Source organism: Aythya fuligula, chromosome 20, assembly GCF_009819795.1.
Source record: "Aythya fuligula isolate bAytFul2 chromosome 20, bAytFul2.pri, whole genome shotgun sequence".
NCBI lineage: Eukaryota > Metazoa > Chordata > Aves > Anseriformes > Anatidae > Aythya > Aythya fuligula.
Genome location: NC_045578.1, coordinates 6,020,386 through 6,044,997, shown reverse-complemented (window position 1 = coordinate 6,044,997; position 24,612 = coordinate 6,020,386). Strand labels below are relative to the sequence as shown.

The following is a 24,612-nucleotide window of genomic DNA, read 5'->3' as shown; positions in this document are numbered from 1 at the left end:
CGTGGTATCATTGAGGGAATCGGGATGTGAAAGGCTCCTCTGTCTGTGCACGCTGCTGTGCCTTCGCCTGGTCCCCCTACATTTGGATTACATTCCCTGGATTACGTTATAATCCAGGAAATTCTTCACATCACTGGTAACAGCAAATACCAGGGGCTTCCCCCAGCTCTTCTGCACCCAACAGGCTGAAAAATCACGTGCTGGATTTCCTTCAGAGCCACAAGAGGTACAAAAGTCTGTAACGGGGTATCTGATTTTCATGAGGCAAGGCCAGACATCTAAGACAAGCTAGCCAAAAAGGGTGGTACCTCATCGACCACCTCCGAGAGGGGAGTCTATCTCGTATAAGGTGATAAACTTCAGACAGGATTCATCTACTTGGCATTTTATATATTTATTTTAAAAGGACAGGCACAGCCTCCCCGGGTCCCTGCACCACGAAGCGTGGCACTATAAATAAAGGGTGCAGAGACTCAGTGCCAGGACCCAACTCACAGCCCCAGCAGTGACACCAAATCTGCCTCCCATCCGCACGCAGCTTTCAGACAGGGGCAGGTAGCATCCCCTCTCCCTCTGCATTCCCACTGCAGTTAAAAAAAACACTTCAATTTTCCCCAGCAAATATGCTGGTAGTGGTGCCATCACAGCCCATCTAGCCCTTACTGTGATTCACTTTCAGTCTTAATATTAAAGAAACTGCAAAGAGAAGGCTTTGGCGCATTTTTCCCCGTGTTTCCAAGGCACTCCGTTCAGCTTTAGCTCATGCTCCAGGGCTTCCGAGAACATCTCTCTTTTTGTAAAGAGCAGAGGGCACGACACTTCCAGATGGGGAAGAACCAGAGCTGGCGTTAGTGGAGCCTGAGCTTCGCAGCCTTTTTTGTACTGCAGGATATTTTAATGTATTGCAGATGTCTAAATAGCCATAACGAGTTATCTTCACACTTGGAACAAGACTGGCAAAAAAAACCTGAGCCATTAATACAGAGCGCAGTTGAATTAGCTGAATCCTCATCACCCCCTTTGCTTTTATATCAGGTATTTGGGGTTTTAGAGGTTTTTGCCTGAGTGTCCCCCAATGTGTCATCGCTTCGTACCTGTCATTTCAGCTTGTCCTGCTGCAAAAATAAGTGTGATGTCAGAAACCTGGAATGATAATTTGAATTCAAGAGCAAATTCTAACACACATGGTTAAGGAGCTGGATTATGAGCTCGGTTTTGGGATAAAGGCACTGAGCTAGTGGTCACGGTATCCTGGTTATATTCACCCTGTATAAGCTGAGCTTATTAATACAGTCTCAGCCACGTGTCACAGCACACAGGGCTGTAAATAAGAGGAAAAATGCTCATGTTACTTTCTGTACAGCTCCATCAGAAATTACATGTTTTAAAAATGCAGGGCATAAAAACCTAACATCATCTGTAAGTCAAATCCTTATCCCCCAGGGCTGAAGAAGGGTTAGAAAGAGACCTTTTCAACCAGGTCATGCTAACTACTTCATATATTTTTTTCTTGCTTTCATGGGTGACAAGCCATATAATCAAACCCACGCTGCAAACCTGATCAGTTTAGAGCTCAAGCAGGAAATCTGAGCCAGGACCAGCGTTAAGCATGGGTTCTCAAATGGCACAGAAGTGAATAACAAAATAGGTCTTTGCTCTATCCACGTCTACATGGGCAAACCCAGTCCTGCGTCCCAGCCCAGCACATCACCTCTGCATTTTCAGTGAGGAGACAGAGGACCACATTACCTGTTGGACAGTTTTTATGCCAAGCTGTTTGCCCATATCCAGTACCCTACAAGCAAATGGGATTTCATCTTCCACCTGTCTTCTCAGTGGGTTGCAGAAGAGCAGACAGGCCAAGCTGGGCTTGGGGATGGGGTTTTGCTCAGCTGCTCCACCAGCCCTGCCCTGGCCACCACTGGCAGAAATCTGCTGTGGGAAGGGGATGAGCAAAACCAACATCTCACTTTGCATTGACTGTGGACGAGCTTACACCTCCCTGGCTGCTCCCCAAAACCTGTAGGAGCTGGAGCAATCAAGCGCCCCAAGCCTGCAAGGGGAAAATGCCTTTGCCCAAAGCTTCACTTTCTGCTCTCCCCCCAGCCCCGCTCGGTGCTTATCCCACGTCCAACAAGTCCTCAAGCTGGGGGAAAGCCTGACTCACTCGCTATCACGGTCATCAGTCATCCATACATGTGGCTGCAGTCTGTGGAAAAAAGAAACCGCTTTAATTTTCCAATAGTTTATAGCCAGATATTCCTGCTGGCAAAAAGAGCTGATTTTTTTTTTTTTTTTTTTTTGCAGGGGGCCCTTTGCTCCTTTTGCATTTGTGTCTTCAGCTCCTTTGCCTGGAACACCCCTCACTGCAAATTTAAATGGCTGTGGGGAAGATGAGGGGCATCAGGCAGCTTGGTCCCATACCACGTGGCATCGTTTGCCTCTACATTTTGTCCCTTTTCCCCATTCAGAGGGCAACCCTGGACAGACAGACATCACACCAGAACGCCCAAAGCACCACAACCACCTCCTTAACCCAGTGGGGACACACGCTGTGGTGTTTGGCAGTGCCAGGGCTCCCTGCCATGGTGCCGGGGAGAAACAGAGACTGCAAGATAAAAGAGAGCCCCAGGGTCACAGCTGTGGGGAAGGAAACACTTGTTCAAATGTCTTTGATCGTATGCAAGCGTCGGTAGAACGGCATTATCCATCTGTACTGAGGGGCTGAGTAACCCCAAGCACTTGCAGGTGACCTGGAGAAGGACAACACTGGGGCTCCTCTCACAAAAGCCACCCAACCTCGAGCACCTCGGGGAGGCTGGGACCTCATGGGGCACACGGCCCAGCCTCTGCACCAAACACTCAGGTGTCCCTACGAGGGCTCACCCAATTTCCGAGCTCGTGCTCATTCAAAGCACTCCAGCCCCATCCATCACAAACTGGGTTTCGTGCCTCGCTGCTGGTTTGAATTTGCTCGCTGGAATGAGCATCCCCGGAGCTGTGCTGAGCAGCAGCCACGTCGGACAGCTCAGGCCAGCTTTTCCTGGCCCTACAGAGCACTACGTGTTTACCCAGCGCTTGGAAAAACCATTCAGCTTTTATTTTAGCTCGGGGGAGAAGCCAAGGGGTCACCTTTAAGCTAAGGTGGTATAAATAGAGGCTGAGTGGAAAGAGCAACATACAGAGAGCCAGGGAAGAGCTCTGTCCAGGAGGAAAGCGAGACCCCATCACTCCCAACTATTTAATAGCCACCAGGGTCCACATCAGCCCTGCTTTTTCCACCTCCTTCTAGATGTGGGCAAGTTCACAGCTACGTCATCCTATATATTCACGTGGATTCGTGCCCCAGGATGCAACAGCAAACCTTTGGCAGGTTGAGCGAAAGCCAAACCTTTGGCAGCGCCCCTGGCCCAGAGCTTTCCCCTGCTCTCATGCTGTGCTGCCAAGTCTCTGCCAAAGAAACTGGGGAAGAGCAAAAGCTCTGGGGGAAAGGGACTGGAGGCTGGAAAATAACCCAGGTGACTCAGGCATGCAGCTTGACGGGGGACAAAAAGCAGCTCGGTGTCTCAGGAAACCACAGCCAAGCACCAGGATGAAATTATTTTTCACCCAGCATCTTGAGCTGCCAAACGAAAGACGATTTAAAGCCCAGCCGGTGGCACCCAAACCCTGAGCAAGGCCCAGCAGGAGCTGCAGCACCGTCCTGCTGCTGGACTCGCCGCCTGCCACCTGCACAATCCCTGCTCTCCTCTCCAAGGCAATGCCCACCAGGGATGCTCTGGGGCTTAGCAGCTGCCTGCAAGACCCCAGGGCTCCGTGCTGAGCTGCACAGAAACACGGGGTGACGTTTTCTTTGCTGTGTGAACACAGCTGTCACCGCTCGCACGCTGGCCACCTGTCAGCATTTACTGCAGCAGCCTCGCTGGGGATGGCTGGCACCAAGAAGCCACCAGAGCCACTGCCTGGAGGGGTGCAGACCCCGAGGGATGATGAGGACCACGTGCATTCAGCGAGCAGCATCTCACGGGGACAAAGAGACCCCGTGCTGCACGGGCTCCTTGCAGTTCAGCAGCAGAGAGAACAGAAAAGCTCTCGCTGAGTTTGCTGCCTCCAGGAGGAAAAAAACATCCAACATCCCCCCTCTGCAACCAAGTCCAAGGATACGGAGTGCAACAAGCAGACTCTTGGCAGAAATTCAGAGGCCTGATAAGCTTGCTGGGACCTGCAGGAGTATCAAGGCCCCTGCAGGAGCATCAAGGAAAATATCAGGGCTGCACGGCGTGGTCCCCAAGAGGGGCTGGGTCTTGCTCTGATGTCCCCCCAAGCCATGGTGCTGCTGCCCCCCAGGAGGGGCACAGGAAGGGCTGCACCCTACATGTCACAGGAGATGACCCCATCTATATCAGGTGTGAAACCTTCCTGATGTTGTGTTCCTGGTGCTCCTCAAACAGAGCTCCATCACATCTGCATGTGAGCAGAGCCAAGTGCAGGGTATGGGGGTGGAAGGGCTTCCTCTGGAGCACAGGGAGCTTTTTAGTAGCTTACGGGTCCCAGATGGCAAGTTCAGGGAAGCCACAGTGCTCCCACACCCCCAAGGAAGCTATTAGGATGGAGCCGTCCCACCAGGAAGCCCTGTAAGCCCTCCTTTGTGCTCACCAGAAAACAACGCTCAGCCTCTTCCTACAACTCCATTGTTTTAAATTCAGCTTGAGTCCCTGACAAGCAACGTGCAGGGGAGAAGAAAAACACAACTGTGACAGAGACAGAGGAGCCTTCAGCTCCCCGCACCGTGCTCTGACCTGTGTCCAGACCAGATAAGAAAAACACTGACAGAAATGCCTCTTTAGGAGCAAACACTTTAAGGGGAGTTGAGTGAGCATCACTCACCACAGCTCTTGCTCAGCCTGCACAGCATTTGGCAGAAGCAAGCAATTTCTTCTGCAAGGTGCGTGTTTTAGCTGTTTGCGCCCAATTCATCTTTGATGCACAACATGTCTCTGTGACTGCAGCGCCAGGACACAGCACACAGAGCTGTGCCATCCTCCCAGGCTCACAGGAGAGCGACTGCAGCACAGGGGGACAGGGAGATTAAAACATCCCCCGGATCTGATGCCACCTACGTCTGCTGCAATCACTGCTTGGTAGCTGTTGGTCTTCCCCCGTTCCCTCTCCCCCTTATCCAGTGTGTTTGGAGCTATCAGACATCTCACACCACTCTGAGCCTACGCTGCTCTGAATCAGACACCAACAATAGTGCTGATTTAAAAGGAAAGCCTGGGGAGAGAACAAACCCTAATTATCCAAACAGCCAGTGGCCACGATGCAAAGTCACATTAGCTGTGGAAGAGAAGAGAGCCAGCCTGGGATTTCCAAAAGCCTGTACGCTGCTGTTGATGCCAGGGAGCAAACGAGGCCAAGAGTTTTGAAATCCCCCATCTGCATGAGGCTACGCTTACAGTGAAACCTGCTCACAGCAGAGCCCAACCAGCAGCCCACAGAGGCTGCATTTTTTTTTGGCAACCTGGCCTTGCAGGCACAGCCAAGGACTCCCTTGTCATTTGGGGTCACAATAAATATTGCACAAGGGCAAGGAAGGGTCTGCTGTCCTTGCAAGGCAGAAAGTGTTCTAACACGGCAAGTTTGTTAACGTAGAAACAAAAAGCCAAAGAAAGCAGAAATAACGTGCAAAACTAAGTGCTACGACCCAAAGTACTCACATTAGGTTAATGTCACCAAGATAGCTGAAAAGCCCAATATCAGGCAGTCTAACCATGATCTCTGAGCATGTCTCCTCTCTCCAAAAACACACTAGCATCGCAGTAAATAGGAAGCCTTTTGCCTTGGGTGAAGCCCTACACTCCCAGTGGAGCTGTTTTCCAAAGCAGCACGGTTACAGGATGTGACGATGCCATGGTACCTACCGGCTTGGGGCAGTGGATGTACCTAGCGAGGCTGATGATCAAATCGTGAGTGATCGGATCCACCAGGTTTCGAAAGCTGGCATATCGGTAGAGGACATCATCCAGAGAGGTCGACTCCATTCCTAAGTCCTGCAGGAGACAGAGTAAAGGAGCAGTGTTAGATGTGCTACTAAAGCCAGTGGCTAGCACAAATCTTTTAAATTAGCCTGCAGTGGTGGTCCCCACGAAGAAGTCAAGAAGAAAGTGATCCCTACCACCACCCAACACAAGGAAGGGACACATGAACATGTCACCCTGGGGAAAGCAGCACTCCTTGTGCTTTATCTGCTCTGCAAAAAGGCATTAGGGCTGCAGATCCAACACCTCGATGCCCATCACAAGCCAAAAACCCAGTGAGCTGACACCAGGTGTGCAACAAGGTAAAATCATAGATGACTCCAGCAAACACAGACACTTGGCTGGTGTGAAACTGGAACCAGAGAACAGCCATAGCATAGCCGTGCTCTGCATCTGCTGTGCATAAGGAGGAAGGAATGAGCCTCAAATTGCAGAAGGATAAAGCCAGGGGCTGTGGGGATGGCGAAGTGCTGGAGCAGACTGGCTGGGGAAGGGGTGGAGGCTCTGCTGCTGGAGACTGGATAAGGAAGTGTCAGGAACAGTTTCGATCGAGCTGATCCTGCCCTGGGGATGGGTCAGACCTCCTGAGGACCCCTCCAAGACTATTTTCTCTGATTCTCAATCCTGAGACATCATAATCTGAGGAATTTTGGCAGAGAGCTCGTCATTCTGTGAAATACATTAGCGCACAGGGACGAGGAGAGGAAGGGTTATATGTAGTGTACTCCGTTTACTTCAAATATTTCAGCTCCACTGTAGTTTTATTTCACAGCAGCAGCTGATCAGGGGACAGGATGGCCCTCAGATGAATGTAGGTTGCAATGAGGTCTGACAGCCACCCCACAGCATAACCCCATGCCAGGGCCAGTGCAGCAAGCAGACGTGACTCAAGACCCAGCTGACACCACAGCTCCAGCAGAGCTGGGCTTGATTTCTAGCCCGGCGTTCCCAAGCAAGCCTTTTCCCTTTAGCCTTTTATTTTTGACAGCAATGGGCTGTTCCGTGTCACTCCTCACAAGCCTGTTTTCTCTTGTGAAGAGTGAAGCCCAGAGGCAGCCCCTTCTATTTGGCCCAACAGGATTTAGTGAAACGACGGCCTGTAGGTCCTCTCCTTTGGGCAACACGTCCATCTCCCCACAGCAAGGACAACACCATGGCTACCCCAAAGCATTTACTTTCCAGATGATGTCTATGAGGTTCAGCAGGCAGGGACACACCACTGCTGAGAGCGGCCTGCCACCCAGCCGCGTGTTTTGGTGCGACAGAGGCCCTGCACTGCCAAAACCTCATGGCAGTGATTAACGGGCAGCCAACGCTGAATTGGTGGAGATGTGACTTGACGAGGAAGAACTGACCATCAACATCACACCAGTGTGAACCTTTCTGTGCGAAATCCCCACCCCTGGCCCTCCAGGCCCTCACTGGCAACGGGAGATGATTTGTAAACTGGTGGGCTGGCCTAGTTCTGAGCTTTTCCTGAGCCAAAATACAGCAGAAATGAGGAATCATTTCAACTCTTCACCAAAAGTCAAGCAGTGATGAAGTTTTCTGATGCATATCTCCACCAACACTGAGGAAAATGTTTTTTGATCCCTGAGAAGAGCCATGCTGGAGATTTGCCCACAACCCCATTAAATGCCAAGTCCCCCTTTCACATAGCTGGCGGCACCTGGCATTGAGAACACTGTGATGTTTGAACACACACACACATCTCTGGGGATGGAAATGCCTGCAATTTGTAGCCAGCTGGCTTGGTGCAGGTAGAGACCTCCACATGGCCCTGGTGCTGTCTCCCTACGTATCCCATACATAGGAAACCATAAGCCCACAGAGACAGCCCCATTGCCAACTTGCCCTCCCCAAATTTCCTTCCTGCCACCCCCAGAACTAAGCAGCTTGCCAAGACCCTTAAGCTCAGTGCTCATAATCCACCTCTCCACATGCATCTGGTGAATTCTGGAGGAAAGGAAGCGAGGATCCCACATCAGGGCCAGGGAAGAGGCATCCACCCTCGTGGCTTCCACACTGCAGCATTGGCACACGTGAGAGCCCCGACAGGCTGAGCCGGAGCAGCAGGTCTGGGAGCGACCGCAGCCGAATTTTGTACAAACCAGAGCAAAGAGATCTGCTGGTGTTTTGGGTGCTTAGTGTCTCGAAAGGAATGCTAACAGGTTGATGTTAAAATCTTTAACCCCGTGCAAGGTTAAATGTCAGCTACAACAAACTACCCAGGGTGGTTCAGCCCAGTGATGGCTGCACTCCCAGGGATTAGTGGTGGTGCCAGCAAAGCAAACCGGGTCCAATCCTACCAAGAATTTGAGGCTGGAAAGGGCTGAGCTGCAAAAACAACAGGGAAGTTTCAGGCAAAGAAGAAATGAGCAATGCCAGAAACATGCCTGGAGGAGAAAGCACGCGGTGCTCTGGTCCTCTTGGGGAAAACCAAGTGGCTGCAAAGAAAATCCACAGGATAGGAACCCCAGGGCCAGGTGCTGTTGTGCCAAGCTGGGAAAGTGAAACATGAAGTTATTTATAAGGTGCTGGTAGCAGGAAGGTGCTATTTGACCCTGTGGGAGTTGCAGTCTGGCTAAGGCACTCAGTAAAAATTGGAAAGTGCCAGACACACATCACAAGGCTGGGGTAATTTTATTCACGATCATCCTGCAAAAATCTGTCCTTCCTGGCTCTCTTCTTATTTACAGTCTCTACAAATAACTTGTTATTTACTGAGCATTTTGCACTTCTGCAGAACTTGTCATGTGAGGACATTAGAGCATCTCACAAGCGCAAATTGCATTTATCACCCACAACCACAAGCACTTGCACTTAGAGATGATGTATTTAAAAGGAAAGGATCCCACCAAGGCATTATCTCCCTTAAAGAGCTAAGCAAAACAGCTCCATGAGATGCCGTAAGTCCCACACGCACAAGGAAGAAGCCCATCTCCAATCTGTGTCATGGATAAGGCAATGCAGAGTCCAGGCCTTGCTCTATAAATGCAACTTTTAAAGTACAAGTGCAGAAGGATTGGGTACAGCTGCTTCTGTAGGAAGCCCAAAATCAATCTGGCAGTAAGAAAACATCTTTACTTGGTTTAAAAGGAAAAAAAAAAAAAAAAAAAAAAGAGTGAGAGAGCAAGTGAGAGAAGAAAAAAATGAAAAGAAAAAAAAAAAAAAAGGAAAAAAAGATACTCACAGACCTAAATAACCTTGTTACTGCTAGGAGTATCCCTCTGGCACCAAGTGCAAGGCTTTGCCAATGGCTGCAGACACACTGTTTGGTACAGAAGAACCCCAAGCAAGCCAAGGCAGTTGGAAACCCACATGCATGGGGCTGTTCACCCTCCCCAGGACCACCCAAAAAAGCCCCAGAACAACAAATCCAAGTGGCCACAAGAATCAAGCAACCAAGGCTCCAATTGCAAACACACCTTGTTTGAAAAATAAAGCATCCCTATCTATTTACAGTCTATCCCACAGCTTCTACCAAATTGACACTTAAAATAATGAATTCATCTGAGGGTCGAGAGCTGGGACTGAGATGTCTGCATGCACAGAGCTCCCCAGGAGCAGCACTGCAATAGCCGTGTGAGCCCAGCAGTGCTACTCAAGCAGGTTTGGTTTTAATTAGGCTGGAGAAACTATCTCCATCCTTCAAGACTTTTTCCTCTTGTATTTCGGCACTGTGTGGATCCACGAGTGATTGCACAGAACTGGGTGGGTTCAGGAGCTTGGGCTCCTTTTTAAGAGGAAAAAAAAGGGAGAAAAAGCAATCCTGCGGATAACACAGTGCAGGGAGACCCCCAAAGCCAGCTCCCACTCTTCCAAGGAGAGAACACCCTCTCCCAACAGCAGGGTGGCTGTTACCTGCCCAGTCTGGTAGAGCTGAACATGAGGATTAATCTGACATGAGGTCAGAGCTGGATTTGGCCCACGGTCATATAGCATCACTGGCAAACAACACGCAGTACCAAAGGGGCCGAATATGGGGCTAGGCAGGAGTAATTCCACGCACGCAGCTCTCAACACACCGGGATCTTTCAGGATCAAGCCAGGCTTAGCATCTTGCCACCTCCCTTCGAGCATCTCAGAAGTCTGACAGTTTTCAGCTAAAATTCAAATATAGAACCAACAAATCCGAGAACGTCTCTCTCCTGGGAGAGCTCACATTTTTCACAGGAAGCTTCCCCTCCTCCCTCCCCGTAAGCATTCTTCGTGCACAGATGTCTTTCTCAGCTGCTCCCTAAATCTCTCTGCCACACCAGCATCGTCTCTTCCCACCACATGTAATATTTTAAAGCCACTCAAGGCTGAAACTTGTTCGAGGCCAAGCGATGAGCTCATCTGCAATTTAATAACTTCGCACCAGCTCAGGCTGTCAGCAGCAAATCGCAGATCGCGAGCTCTGGAGGAAACGCCCAGCATCTGGCTCCAATCTCTATGGGTTTTTACAGCACATTTCCTTTCCCCGGAGGATTCTTACCTGGACAGCAAGCACAAAATAGGAAAATAGGTGTATGGGTTAAAAACAATGGTATTTATGAGCTGGTAAGACCACGGCTGTCTCAGTGCTGGCTGGAGGGGTGTTTGTCTAGTGTGCACCCAAAGCCCTGTATGGGGCTGTGATGGTTTGGGGAAGGTTTGCATCAGCAGAAGGGGAATGTCCCTGCATCCCTGAGCTGCCCCAAGCCCCTGGCATCCTCAGGGGTGCCAGCAAGAGAGGACCAGAGATCTCAGTGTCTCCAAGATGCACATCCTGCATGATGCTGCTGCACTGATGCCCAGGTCAGACAGGATTTGGGATCAATGAGACAAGCAAGCAGAGAAAGCTGGGATAATGGAAAGGGCTGAAAGCATGGTCCCACTCTGCTCTTCTTGCTGCTCATCCTCCCTGCCCTCAGCCATGCCCTTCCTGCAAGGTATCTGATTTGTTTCTAGGTTTGGGAGGCCAGGAGAAGGCCAAACCCTCGCCAGTCCCTGGGGACGGCTTACCAGCTGGGGGCAAGGATGGAGGGATCACAGCCCCCTGCCACCAACCACCTGCATTCAGCCTCTGCAGGAGGGGTCTCCTGCTGCAATGCAAAAAAAGTAGATTTCCAAAAAGATAAAAAAGAAGGTTGTGAAGGAAGTAGAGATTTAACTCAGAAGTCCAGCAGGAAGAAGCAATGCCTCCCTCCACAGCAGCCAGCAAAGGAAACTTCCTGGGCACAGCCAAGAAAGGCACAAGAGTTATTTCCCAGTTATTTTGGGAAAACAGCAGCCAGGCACGGGTGCAGCCACAGACCTCAGGGTCTGGACTCTTTTGTGCAAGAAACAACAGGAAACAACCCAGCTCCCCAAACCCCTGCCCAAACTCGGGGCTCACCACTGACTTCCCCAGGCAAAAACTACATGAGCAATGCCATTTTCCCAGTGCAAAAGGAATAAAAAAAAGGCAAGCAAGGCATCGGGAATCATATCCCTAGCTTATCATTCCCTATTGCTGGGCACAAGGATTTTTTAGTCCCTCTCTGCTGCCTGTCAGGAACTGCAGCACAACACCAAGAGCCCAGCAATCGGCTCCCCGCGCTGCATTTCCATGAAAGCTGGCACCATGCGATGCTCCCCAGGCCACCAGGAGCCATAAGCAGCGGAAGTCGGGCACATTTTCTCTTATTAAACTATTTGTCACTGCGCGCTGAATCACAGTTAGAGGAAAATTCAGCAAGTCTGTGTGAGAAGCCAGGCGATAGAGCAGGGCGCTCTGTCGCTGCTTTTATGAACAGGGAGGGAAGGCAGTCACTGGTTGCCCAAATGAGGTTACAGTGCAAAACATCGCCCAGAGCTCCTTGGGTCTCGGCTGCTCATAAATATCCCCCGAGCTGCTATTTTGCCCAGCACCTCTTCCAAAACTGGTTCTTATCCACAACCAAGAGCCAGAGCAGCATAACGGATCGCCAGGAGGCGAGGCTGGTATTGTAAACAAGCATCAGGCACGGAGGAAGAGAGGGATTAGTCCTGAGTGCAATCCATCACCCACAGCAACTCCTCTGGGAGAGGCGACTTCATGAGGAGGGTATCTGCAGTGAGTGAGGCTGGACTGGAGACAGGCACGGGAGATGTGATGTGCTCCGCAGAGCAGGGTGTGCACAGGCCATGGGGCCGCTCCACAAGGGAGGATGGATGGAGCTGCTCGGTCCCATAAAACACACTACTCCTTGCTTTTAATCCTTAGGATGTTCGGCTCGATCGTCAGAGTCTGGTTGAGGTTCGTAAACCAGAGAAAAACTGTGTGTTTATGGATCCGCCAGCTACAATCTTCCAGGCCTGGCCACAGCCCCTGGAATCAGCCCCCACCTGTTTTGCATGGGATTGGCCCTCCTGAATTTGCTTAATTGCTAATTAGTTTGGTGCTGCCTTACTTTCTGCTGAAACAAGGCTGGACATTGCTGGAGGGCAGATGATTCTCTGGATGCCCAGCACCCCATGTCTCCCACGAACACCCCTGTAACCAGCCCAGAGACAAGGGTGGCAGTCCCCAGCCCAGGCAAACCAGCAACTGCTGCTGTGAATTCCTGTTTGTAATCCCCAGGACTGGTGCAAAACTGGAGTTTTGCATGGGATATTTTCTGTTTAGGAGAGTAAATACTGGTCAGGAACTGCTGATCGCACACTCAAGCCTCAAGTGAGGGTACATTTAGAGAAGAGTCAACGTTTAAGGGAAGAAGTAAACGTTTGCCTGGCAGATTGACTCAAATAATAAATGGTGGCAGCCCAAACCCCCTCCAGGAGGCTGGAATTTTGGAAACAGAGAGAGATGGATTAATGGGCAAAGATACGATGCTGCCATCTCAATAATAAACAACTAGGAATAAGAGATTGGAAGAAGAATGTGCCTCGTTTATTTTAATCTGTGAGGCAAATGTAATTACCCCAATTGGAGTTAGGCCAGGCCGCAGCTCGCAGACATTTTCAGAAAGGTGCCTGTGGATATTTAATGGGAACAGATAGCCCCCCACCTTTATTTACAGAGCCGGTGGGATCCCAGTACAGGAAGGATTTAGAAACACTGCCCGGGGAAGGCAACTCCAGGCTCTGAACAATTTAGACAATCTAGGTCCACCGATGCCTTTAACACACACGTTTGTCTTAAGCTCACAAAATAGTATTCACACATCCCTCCTAAAGCAGGAGGAGCTGCCCACAGCCCGGTTTCCCATTCAAGCTACTGCTGGTTCATCACTTTGGGACCACTGCTCCTGCTGGGACCACAGCCCACGCAGATCCCACACCAGGAGGCTTTGGGTCCCTTCTCTCATGCCCCATTACCTCTGCTCTGGCTGCTGGAGCTCCCCTTAACAACTCCTGGCTCCTCCTGTTTGCAGCTGACCATCGAGCAGCACCAGCTAAGTTTTTAAGCTTTCTTTAGGTCCCTGCTGTTTTCTTGGCAGCTCAAACACCTCTTGGACTTGGAAGGGGACAGGAGATGCCTTACAGGCACTCAAGTCTTATATTTGAGCATGCAGTTCTTACGTTCTTGTGCACCTCTTTGTTTACAGGAGCAACAAAAAGGCAGCACTGGGATCCTTGCAGAAAAGAGGACAGGATTTGCAAGCAGAAGGGAGGGATCACTCATCTCCCTAATTTCCACAGCCTGTTACAGACCTCCTGGCATGTGGGCACACAGCAAGCGAGCGATTCCCAATATGAGGGCAGCACTCAGCACCGCAGCACTGGGAATTACAGCGGTGTCTCACCGTACACGCTACAATCCTTGGGAGTTCCTGAAGCCACACGGAGCCTACCAGAGCTTTGTGCAATCTGCATTTATCTCTCACCTGCTCTTATCGAATTTAATTAACAGCAATGAGCCGAGCACACTCACTGTACACAGCCCCACTTGCGCACCCAGCATGGGCAGCCTCTGCCAAGGGATGTGCCAAGAGAAGAGCCCACGAATCCTGCCTCAGGTGGCCCGACCTTAATAACAAAGCCAGCAGGCAACCAGGCCTGGCTGCTGACTGTCCGTCCTGCCACCTCTCTGTCCTCCAATAACTCCAGAAGGCAGCCAGTTTCATCCAGCTATGGGAAAGGGTCAAAGCTGATTAAGGTCCCATAAGTTTGGGGGAATCAGCAACAGGGGAAGGAGGAGATCCCAGCTAGGGGAGGACCAGGACCTGGTTGCAGCAGACAGACAGACAGCAGGACAGATGGTCCACAGCTGCCATCGGGGTTGCTGAGCTGGGACCTCAGGCAAGATGCTGGCAGAAGCTGGGTTTCCCCAGAGCCAAGGTTTGCTTGGTGTGACGGCCACACTGCCCTGAACCCGCAGCATCGATGTTGTTATCGTACCACTGGGAGCCTCCCGTACCCCCCCAGAAGAAATCAATCCCTTCCTGCACGTACAATAAGAGCCTGCAATCCAATAACAGCTACCTAAAACCCGGCTTCACTTCCAAGCCCTGGACTGATTATTATTGCATTAGCTACGGAGGGACGTATTGTTATCGCTCAATAAATGCGAGCTCTACTTCAAAGGGACTGGATTTCAGCAGTGGAAGAGTACACAAATGCTTTGACAATTGCTTTGGGATCCTTCGAAGCAGGTAGATGCCAGAACAAAACCTGAAATCTTATTGATACAGACTTTGTAGTAACAATGAGCGACGATGACTCCTCAGCACAGCTGGCTCTCAGAGGAGGTTATTCGAGGGAAGTAATTGAAGGCATTGCTCAGAGAGAGAAATATTCAATTAACTCCTTAAACCGACTGCCATGGACCAACGTGGGCATTAGCAAAAAGATCATTTAAAGGAACAAACTGCAGCTGACTCCAAGAAAAGCATCTCAAGACACTTTATGTGCCAGCAGGAGCCTGGGCAGGAGGAGAGCAGGGGCAAAGGAGGCAAAGTTCCCTGGAAGGAACGTGAGATCGGTGGATTTTAGCCCAGAGCCAGTGATGGGGAGTCAGGGTGGGACCTGGCACTGCAATAAAATCTCCTTCAGCTAATGGCCACCTGTTCCATACCACATCTGGAGCCTCTTTCTGCTCTTGGTACCTTCTCATAGCGTACAAGAGGCTTCCAGAAAGAGCAAAACACGCAAACCCCACAGCACCCAGCTCGTTTTCTTACTCAAGACAGAGCAACAGGAATGGAATAAAACCAGAGGTTTCCACAGCTTCCACCCGCTTGCCAAGGAGGCCAGCGGAGCACAAGTAATTAATATGGACACCATGAATTTCAGTCCTTTCATTTGCAAATCCAGCATCGCAGCTCATCTCAAGCATGGACAAAGTCCATTAATAAAGCAGATTCTTGTAATGGGATTCAAAGCGATGGCAAATCAATACATAACACGCTCGTACGCTAGACTAATTTATGCTTTGCATAATAATCAGGGCAACTGTACTTCTGGGTACATATGTGGAGACACGCTCAAGCCCAGCCCAGGCCACCTAAGGAGCTCAGCAGGATGCAGCCAGGTTGAAATTCCCAGAAACCAACCCCGATAACCACAAAGCGGACACAGCACGGGGAGGATAAGGAGGAAGGATTTTACATAGCACACAGGGTTGGCACTCCTAACGTCACCACACACACAAAATATCCATCTTGTGCCTTCTCGTCTTCGCTGGAACAACAGAAAGAGGCTTCCCAGATCGCTGGGTTTTGGTAGGGAGCCAGTGCTTTGTTTTCACTCTGCCCACAGCCAAGGGAAAATTAACAGCATATTAAAAGCTCAGCCCTCAGAAACTCTGATTGCACTGCCAGCCTGTCCATGGCTTTCCCCCGAAGCTGACCTCCCCTTCTGCAGCCCCCAGGCCACATTCTCCCATCGCTGAGCTAAGGCACACACCGTCCTGTTCCCGAAAGCCAGGCGAGGAGGGGAGGGAGCTGCTGGCTGCAGCCCCCATCCCACTCCAGGACAGCTCCCCGGTAGTCCCATCTCATGAAGTTTATGGCTCGTTTCCCCCCAGACACTGGCAGAAGATGGACCAGAAGTGGTTTCATTAAGCACCTATCACATACACCTTTGCACAAAGAAACCCGCTGTACCAAACTATGGGGTCATAGCGGCCAGCCCCAGCCTGGGAAAAAGCAGGGTTATCACCCACTTCTCCTTCAAACTCCTCATCAAACCTGTGAAATGCTGTTTTTTTTTTCAGGATCCGTGCCTGGAAGTGTGTCATGGCAAGCTGGCACCAGAGCTAAGGATGTCTCCAGCCAGGCACGGCCGTGCTTGCTTCCAGCTGGAGGACGCCCAGCCCTGATGCCCGCCCGCGGTGAGGGTTCCCCTGGCACTGCTCTCCTGTGCCCGGCCCTGGCCCGAGGTGCAATTGTAAAACTGAGTCGTGAGATAGCAAAAAGCTACGTGACTGTGATTTGCCTGACGTAGGTCTGCGAGGAAATCAGTGAAAGTGCTCGGAAACGGCAGCAGAAGCCCCACCAAAGGGGTCTGGCTTTGGGGATGTCCCCCCAGCCCCGTTCTTTATCAGCAGCAGGAGTCAGGACTCTCCACATTAGACCTCCCTTGCAATCCCTCCTCAAGCATGTCCCACTTGCCTGCAGCTCACCGGCCACCTCTGTGGAGCAGAAGAAGCAGAGCAAGCTGAACCCACAGCCCCTGGCTCACCCCGCTGCTGCCCCTGCCTGGTCAGCTCCCCGTCTGCACAAACCTTCAGCTGGGAGACCACGGCTCTGCTCTCCTCCTCTGCGATATCTTATCTCGTGCTTGGCAAGCCAGAAAAATCACTTAAATACCTGGTTAATTCTCAGCACACACTCTAGTCCTGCTGAAGCCAAAAGGGTTTGGAAAACCTCGATCCTCTGCTCCTGCAGGGCTCAGGGGTGGGCTCCATGGGAACACAGCGCAGGAACCCACCCTTGGCCAGAAAGAGACCCCACACGTGGCCAACAATGAGAATTCATTCCCAGGTCTCATTTACACAGCAACCAAGCAGCCTCTGCTCTGCTCCACGCTTTTTGCCCTATTTGCAGGCTCCGGGTCCTTTCCCCGGGGGAAGAGGCTCTGCCTGCACCCCAAACCCGAGCAGCACCCACACTGGGTGGCTGCTGCCCCCTCAGGAAAGCACCAAGAGGCGTCAGAGTCCCCCTCGATTAAAAATGAGACTATTTCTGCTTTGTTTGACAGTCAGGGCCATTAAGCTGCTCTTGTTGATGTTTCCTTTCCCGGTGGATACGCCGGGAGCACGCGTGCCAAACGAACTCGGGATGACCTGGAGAGCAAACCTTTGCCCGAGGAGGTTTTTGCTCAGCACGTGGCAGCGCGCTGCCCGGCGGGTTTCATCGTGCTGCCCCTGCGAGCACAACCACACCTAAAAACCACACCTAAAACCTGCTTCAGGGGGAGCACAGCCTCATCAGAAACCTGCAGCTCCCACTGCTAAGCCCTGCCGGAGCTGATGTGGCATCGGGCTGTGGCTCACGGCACTCCACTAAGCCACACAGGATGAAGGTCTCCATGCCCCACACGCCTCCTCCTCCTCCCGACCTTCATCCTCCCAGCCACTGGGCTCCGCACACACACGTCCCACAGGGAATGTAGAGCCTCCTGCCTCCACACCCTGGGCTATTTCCCTGCCTCCTTATAACATTACACCTCCCCAGGAAGCGTCCCCGGCCAGAAGCAGAGGCCTGAAATGCCGGTGGTAACAGAGCACCCTGCTAATCCTCATCCCCCTCCCCGGGTGGCTGAGCCTTCCTGGGCAGCTAAACCAGGCCCCACGAAGCGCTGAGGCCAAGGAACACTTCCACAGGTGCTAGAACAAAGCCCTTGGCTCTCAGATCTCACCGCAGCCCTGGCGTTACCAGCCGGGAACATTTCTTTTCCGACTTCAGAACAGCCAACGCCAGTATTTTGGACTGGCAGCCTTTCCTGGAGTTAGCAGCAGAGGAAGAAGAACCCGAGAAGCTTTCGGGATGCAGGACCAACTTCTTAGCAGAGCTTTCCAGATACAACAGCGGGGCTCAATAAGCGCTGAAACCTGATGCAAGACGACGAGCTGAGCAGGAGCAGAGCCAGGATGAGCTCACTGCACAGCCCCACGGCCGGCCGAGCCTTCCCCCCCTGCTCTGGTCCCACCGAGACACCCGTGACCCTGGGCTGAAACTCCTCGATTGGCCACGAAGCAGATGAATAAACGGCCGGTGATCTCAGCACCGAGTCAGCACCGAGACGTGACCGCTGCAGGTCCTGGGCTGGCTTCCAGCAGCCAGAGCAGCCGGCCCGCGGCCCCTCGGGCACCTCCAGCCTCAACCCCAGGGCATGGGGGGGAACCACAGCGTCCCCAAAAAGCTGGGGGCATTGAGCACGGGGTGATGCAGACCGGCTCTTGGGACCCTTTTCCCCCCAAAAGTGTCAGGGAAGCACTCTGGAAGGAAAGATTCCTTTTTGCAAGATGCTAAATGGGGAAAAACCCGACTTGTTTTTCTGGGCAGGAGCACAGGTTGAGCCAAAACCACCACCGAGGAGTGAGGAGGGTTCAAAACCCTACCTCTGAGAGTCAGCAGGCTGATGAGGAGCCCCATCTTGTGCTACCACGTTCCTTCTTTCCCTTTATCTTCCCCTGCTCAAGAAGAGGTGAGCAGCAGCTGCCCCTGCCCTAAGGACCTGCCTGCCCCAGGGGACGGCAGCCACCAGGCTGATACCTGCTGGGAAAAAAGAAAGGTTGTTGGAAAAAAAAGGAAAAGTGGTCAGAAAGGAGCACATGGAGAGGGTCCTTCCCAGGATGAAGCCTCCCCGACACCCTACAAAGCGTCCTCTTGAAATACCAACCACAAAACCAGAGCTGCATTGCCAAGCAGCAGGAGAGCCACCTCCCAGCCAAAGGTCGGGCTCCAAGCAGGTCCCAGCGATGGCATCTCCAGCAAGAGCGAGGAAATCCCCATCTCACCCCTTTGGCACTCAGGCACATGGCACAGCAGCAGTTTACTTGCTGCAGGAACGCAGGCAGAAAGCAAGGGGATAAAAGTCCACACAGCGCAACCCTTGTCCAGAGGCTGGAGGTGAGGTTTTGGCTGCTACACCCGTGTAACGTGACAGGTATTTTAACCCTCATGTCTAATTACACCGAAACTGTTGCATGACTTTTAGGGTGCTGTAAATGTAAATAAGAAGGACGGCTCTTCTAGACAAGCCTGATGGGGACGGAGAAATCTTTTACAGAGCCACAAGCCGCATTTTGGCCATTTCCTTGCACATATAGTTTATATTTTACACACATATACACGAACATAAGACTGCAGCCTATAGGAGGCTTTTTACACTATTACTACTGCTTGCGCACAAGGTATGAGAGTCAGAAATAACAAAGAGCAACAACAACCCCCCCAAGACATGAAAACGAAGAGAAATTATTCCTTGCTTTCAAGTCAACCGGCAATACGGCCAATTTTAGGATTTCTGGTGCTTTAGCCAGGAGGTTGTTGAGGCTGCTGCAGCCAGTAGGAACCAAAGGTGAAAAGCTGCCTGGCTGCTTCCCATTTAATTAACAGCCCCAAGCTGCAAATGAGCCCCATGCTACCCCTGGAGGGGAGCTTGGTGAGCCTCTGGTCCCTCAGGACATGGCACGTGGTGGCCAGCAGCACGATGCCCTTGTCCGTGTGCAATCCAGGACCGCAAAGTGACCTGGAGCTGCATGCACCGTGCTTTACTCCTGCCTCTGGGGTTATTTCAGGTTTGAATTTTTTATTTTTATTTTTTTCATTTTTTTGCATATTTTTTTCTGGCACCACCTCTGCAGGGAGGGCTCACAAGCAAACCCAACTCCTGCTAGAAAACGCATTTGATTTACACGGTGCGGCAACGTTGAAAGGGAATATTAAAAAAAAATGGCTTGCAGGAGTTTAGCTTATTTATCTCCTTTGTGTTGGTGGAGAATAGCAGCTGCTGGGCAAGAGCTGAGAGCACGGCAGAGATCCCTCACCACGTTTCGGGGAGTTAATCCCATCAGAGAGCTCCTGTGTGTCAGCCTGAGCAGGGGCGGGCATGGCTCGCCGCAGCCAGACCTTGCGTGGGCGCAGCTGGGCTGCCCCAAACTCCCTCTGCAGCTACAGGGTGGGAAGGAAAACAGAGGAAAGAGCAACCTGCCCCGAGCCCACGGCAGGGCAGGGAGAGCCCCGAGACTGCTTCTTTTCTGTGCATCAGCCTAAAAAAGATGGGGAGTGGGGCTGTACACCGGGACACCAGCTCACGTTGCAATCACCCAGTCGCCACCTGCACCGTGCTGGGTGCTGTGCCGACACAGCCCCAGATCACTTGTCATGCACCCAGGGTGTTTGCAGAGATCCTAAAACCCCAAGCAACCTTAGGAGCTGCTGCTGCCTTCCATCCTGATGCCCAAGGCAGCCTGGCAGCTCTCATTTCGCAGCCCAAAGGAGCTACCATGGGGCTTTCATCCATGCCCACCAAGCGTTGGGTCTGGAGTCTTCTCCAAGCCTGTTGCACCACAGCCACACCACAAACACCACCACAAAGACCTGGAAGGAGCCTTTTGGATCACCCGCCCTGGGGATGCTCTGCTGCAGGTGCTGAAGAGCACTTGGGAATTGGGTTAAAAGCAACGTTTATAAGGCAAGGAGAGGATGAAAAGCACAGCCCTGCACTCTGCAGTCAAGAGGAGAGAAGGCGCCGGCACAGCACAACACCTGCAGGAAGCAGGGCCGTGCTGAATGCTCTTAATTCCTCTCCAAAGGTCTCCTGCACGGCCAGGCTGTACAAATTGCAGCCCTCTGCCCGATTCACCGGGCAGGCAGTCCGTAATTCTCATTACACAGCTTGCTAATGGCACACACAGTAATTTTGTCTGCTCGAGTAGAGACTGCGAGGCAGCCCCAGGAAGGGAATTGCCGTAGGCGAGGGTTTCCTCTCAAAACACCCCGAGAAAAATGGGAGGCTGATTGGGGAGGTAATGGAGGAGGCCATCAGCTGGAGCAGATTAACCCCACTTTTCACAGGGTGCTTCAAAAGCACCTTATTCCCCCCATTTTCCCCCTCAAAGACCCACTCAAAGACCCCTGCAATTTGCACCACTCAGAACTGGGAGCCGTATCCCCATCTTACAGGAACATATGATTGAGTGAAAACGGGCATGTTTGGAGGGGTTAAGGGAAGAAATTCAGTTTTTCCTGGTGTTTTATCCCATGCTTGTGTTTTTTTTATTTACACCAAGCAGTTTTTAACCATCAGAGCGGAGCCTCAGGGACTGGGTCGCAGGCACCGGGTACTTGGCTCAGGGGGAAGAAGCCTGGAAGGAAAACCCTTTCTTGATGGGTTTCTAACTTCCCTCCCTTGGGCACCAGGTGATTTGGATGCTTCTCAGGGGCTGCTGGGGGTGAGGAGGGGCATCTGTGGCAGGGTGGGACTCCTCAGGTTGCTCACTTTCTTCTAAAAACCCCAATGGTAAACACATTTGGCTCCACAAAGAGGTCAGCAAACACTCAACCTCGCTAAGGGAGAAAAAAAAAAAGGATTGGGTTGCACCAGAATTCAACCCAATGACATTAAAATCCACTTAATACAGCCAGTTAAAATGGCTTTATGCATTACACGCGTTTACTTTAAAGCATACATTTCAAACAAGCCACTCAACTTAATGACAACCTATGGCCACGCTTTCACGTTAACCAGCGTGTGTCAGCCCAAGCAGCAGGGCGTGCTTGCTGCCGAAATTTTAAGGGAAGTCACTGATGAAACAGCAGCCAGAAAAACCAAAGCACTTTGAGCTTTTGGGGAGCATGACAAGGGCAAAGAAAACATCTTTGTTTCATTGCCCATTTCAGAGAAATTAATGTTTTTAACTTCCAATCTGCAAGGAAAGCTGCAACCCAAGAGCCAAGATCGCTAATTAAGGTGGCCAGAAGAGTAATTCATTGTGTAAAATTAATACTCTGGTTAATGGATCAGCTGGTTTTAAACATAAAATGTGTTTTGAGAAGTTTGAGTGCCCTAAATATCCAGCATACTTTGAGGTTTTTGTCTGATCAAATCCCATTCAAATACTAATTTCCTGCATTTTGAACTCTAGCTTTCATCTTTGTGTAACTTGAGTTACAAATCTAAATAATAATAATAAAAAATAAATAAAACTGAAAGCAATCAATCCTGTAAACCCAAAATTCCCCACTTGCCACCAGAGTAAAGCCACACACAAGGAACCCCGCAGCCACACAGCTCCTGCTCGGGGCAGGAAGTATCACATTGCACCCAGCTGAATCCGCCTTTTACAACCCAACAGGAAAACATCCTCTTGCCTAAAGGATAACCAAAAAAAAAAATCCTACCCATAAAACCAGGCTGCTTAAATCCAGATCCCCTCCTTGCTGATTTTGGCTGCGGTCACTGCCACGGGTAAGTCGTTCGTGCTCGCATCCCAAACTGCTTCTCCCTTTCTGCAAGCTGCCATCACCCAGGAAGCCCACAGCAACCACAGGCAGGGAGATTTCCCCCAAATCCCCCCTTTTTCTGCTCACAGAGCAGGGAGAGCTGCATTTTGGGGTAAGTGGATACCAGTTCCTTGCCCTGGGCTGGGAGAGGACAGAGGCAGGCTAATGCCACCCTGTTGGGAGATGGGATCCCCACCTTCATCCCGCTCCCAGCCATCCAGCATCCCTTCTGGTCCTAACCACGGCACTTTCCCATTGCCCCCACTGCTCACCGCCACTCTGGCACAGCAGCTGAGGCAGGTATTTGCGAGCACGCTGATGTCCCTGCGGGTGTTTTTGGCCAAAAGCTGCACCAGAGAAGCGAGAGGGCTGGTGTGTGCTCAGAGGGGACTCCCCAAGACGTCTGTTTGGGGGCTGCAGATGCCAGAACTCTGCTTCTTCCACACGTCCCCACAGCCTTGCTCAGCTGGCGCCGTGATACATCAGCATCGCATCATAATTCCTCCCCTGGAAACATGCCTGGATAACAGTGGGAAGCAGGAACCCTACAAGCACCCACTTTCTTCCCGGGCTGTAGCTAGATCAGGGGACTTTTCCTTCCTGGGTTAACATTTTCATGGCAATTTGGTTTCCATCCAGCAGTACCAGCAGGGAAGCTGGTGCTCAAAAGGAGTGAGCAGGATCCTCTGCATGCCCCAAACCCAGCAGAAGGCACGTTAGTGGAAGGTGGACAACTCTCTGCTACTTCTCTGCATGCTGATCTCAATAAGCAAGTACTGAGACTCAGAGAAATACAAGGAAATATGGAAATAAATGGTGGAACACCACAATGAAACAAACTTTGTTAGCTCTACGTGCCACTGTAGGTCAATGGGGAGCTGATGGCATGTGGGTCACTGTCCCCAAATCCAATGGGGGCTCAGCTGAGCCCCACACATGCAGCCCTGTACCCTTGGGCTCTCCTTTTTTAAATCAGAAAGCTTTTGCTTTCCCAGCTAGCTCTCACTTTCTATGGCTAAAGGTAAAGCAAGGAGCTAAGAAACCCAACATCTGCCTCCCATCCTCCGGAGAAGCGCACGTGTCCAGCCCCTGCACCCAAGGGTCCTGCAGTGCGCAGCCTGGCTGCTGGGGGCCTCTTTAGTTAATTAACATTCATTTCAACCCAATGCCTGCGAGAGGTTTAGGGACAGGGCCTCAGCAAAACCTCTTGTGCAACACGTGAATGTAATCCCTCGCCGCGTGAGCACAGACACAAACATTGCAAAACCTCCCGAGGAGGGCAAGCAGCGGGAAGCGGCAGGTCCGGAGCGGAGCGGTGCCAGGAACCCAGCTGCTATTTCCTAGAAACCAGCCTCAGAAGGAAAGGGGACATGAAAGAGAAAAAAAAAAGCAGCAGCAGGCAGCCCGATCAGAGCCTGGGCGAAGAAGAGCTCGGGGAAAACCTACAAAAAGGATGCACGGGCTGCTTGAACCAGAGCAGCACTCAGGAACATCCCGTAAAGAAACGCCTGCACCAAAATCAGCCCTGAGCCCTGATGTGTAATGGAAAGAGAGCCAGACCTCATGGAAAATATAACATAACGAGGCCATAGGGCATTAAATACCCACTGAGACACACAAAGGCATGGGGCACCTCCCTCCAGCCCTGATGCTTGTCCGAGGCTTGCCTCAAAAGCTCACAGCAAGGGGGGACCAGAATCTGGGAGATGCAGGGCTTGAAACACGAACAGTCCTGCACAGATCTGAGGAACCCAAAGAGCATCAAGGTTGCCAAGAAGCGAGGTCACAGCCCCTAGGTAATTGGAGCTAACTCTTCAGTTTGGATGGAAAGGACAATTTGCTTTTGCTTTCCGAGGAAAGATTGAGTTTGCCATCCTGAGGTCTTTTCTCCAAAAACGAGGGGAGAAAGAGGTCGAGCTGTACAAAAGAGAGAAAGGGAATTAAATTGTATTGGGCTTTTGGCTAGGGCCTGCAGAAGAAATTAAAGGCTAAAAAATCCCTTATCTCTTTGTACCAGAATGAAACTGGTATTAATGCACAAGCACCTCTCTTACCTAAGAAGAGGCCACGGTCACCAACCCCCCGACACAGGGGATGATGCCACCGACACGAAGCTGCCAAGAGGGGAGGACAGGACGGATTTCAGGTGCCCTGCAGACTGGAGCCCTGAGCTGCTGGTGTTCCCATCAGAC

General features: G+C 51.4%; 1 protein-coding gene across 1 annotated transcript in view; it reads right to left on the bottom strand.

Annotated features, from left to right (window-relative positions):
- The window catches only part of LRRC75A (leucine rich repeat containing 75A), a 65,156-nt gene that overhangs the window by 34,529 nt on the left and 6,015 nt on the right, over window positions 1–24,612 (bottom strand). Inside the window, exon 2 of the mRNA XM_032200901.1 lies at window positions 5,922–6,050. Coding sequence (XP_032056792.1) covers window positions 5,922–6,050 — 129 coding nt within the window. The remainder of the gene's footprint in view (window positions 1–5,921; window positions 6,051–24,612) is intronic.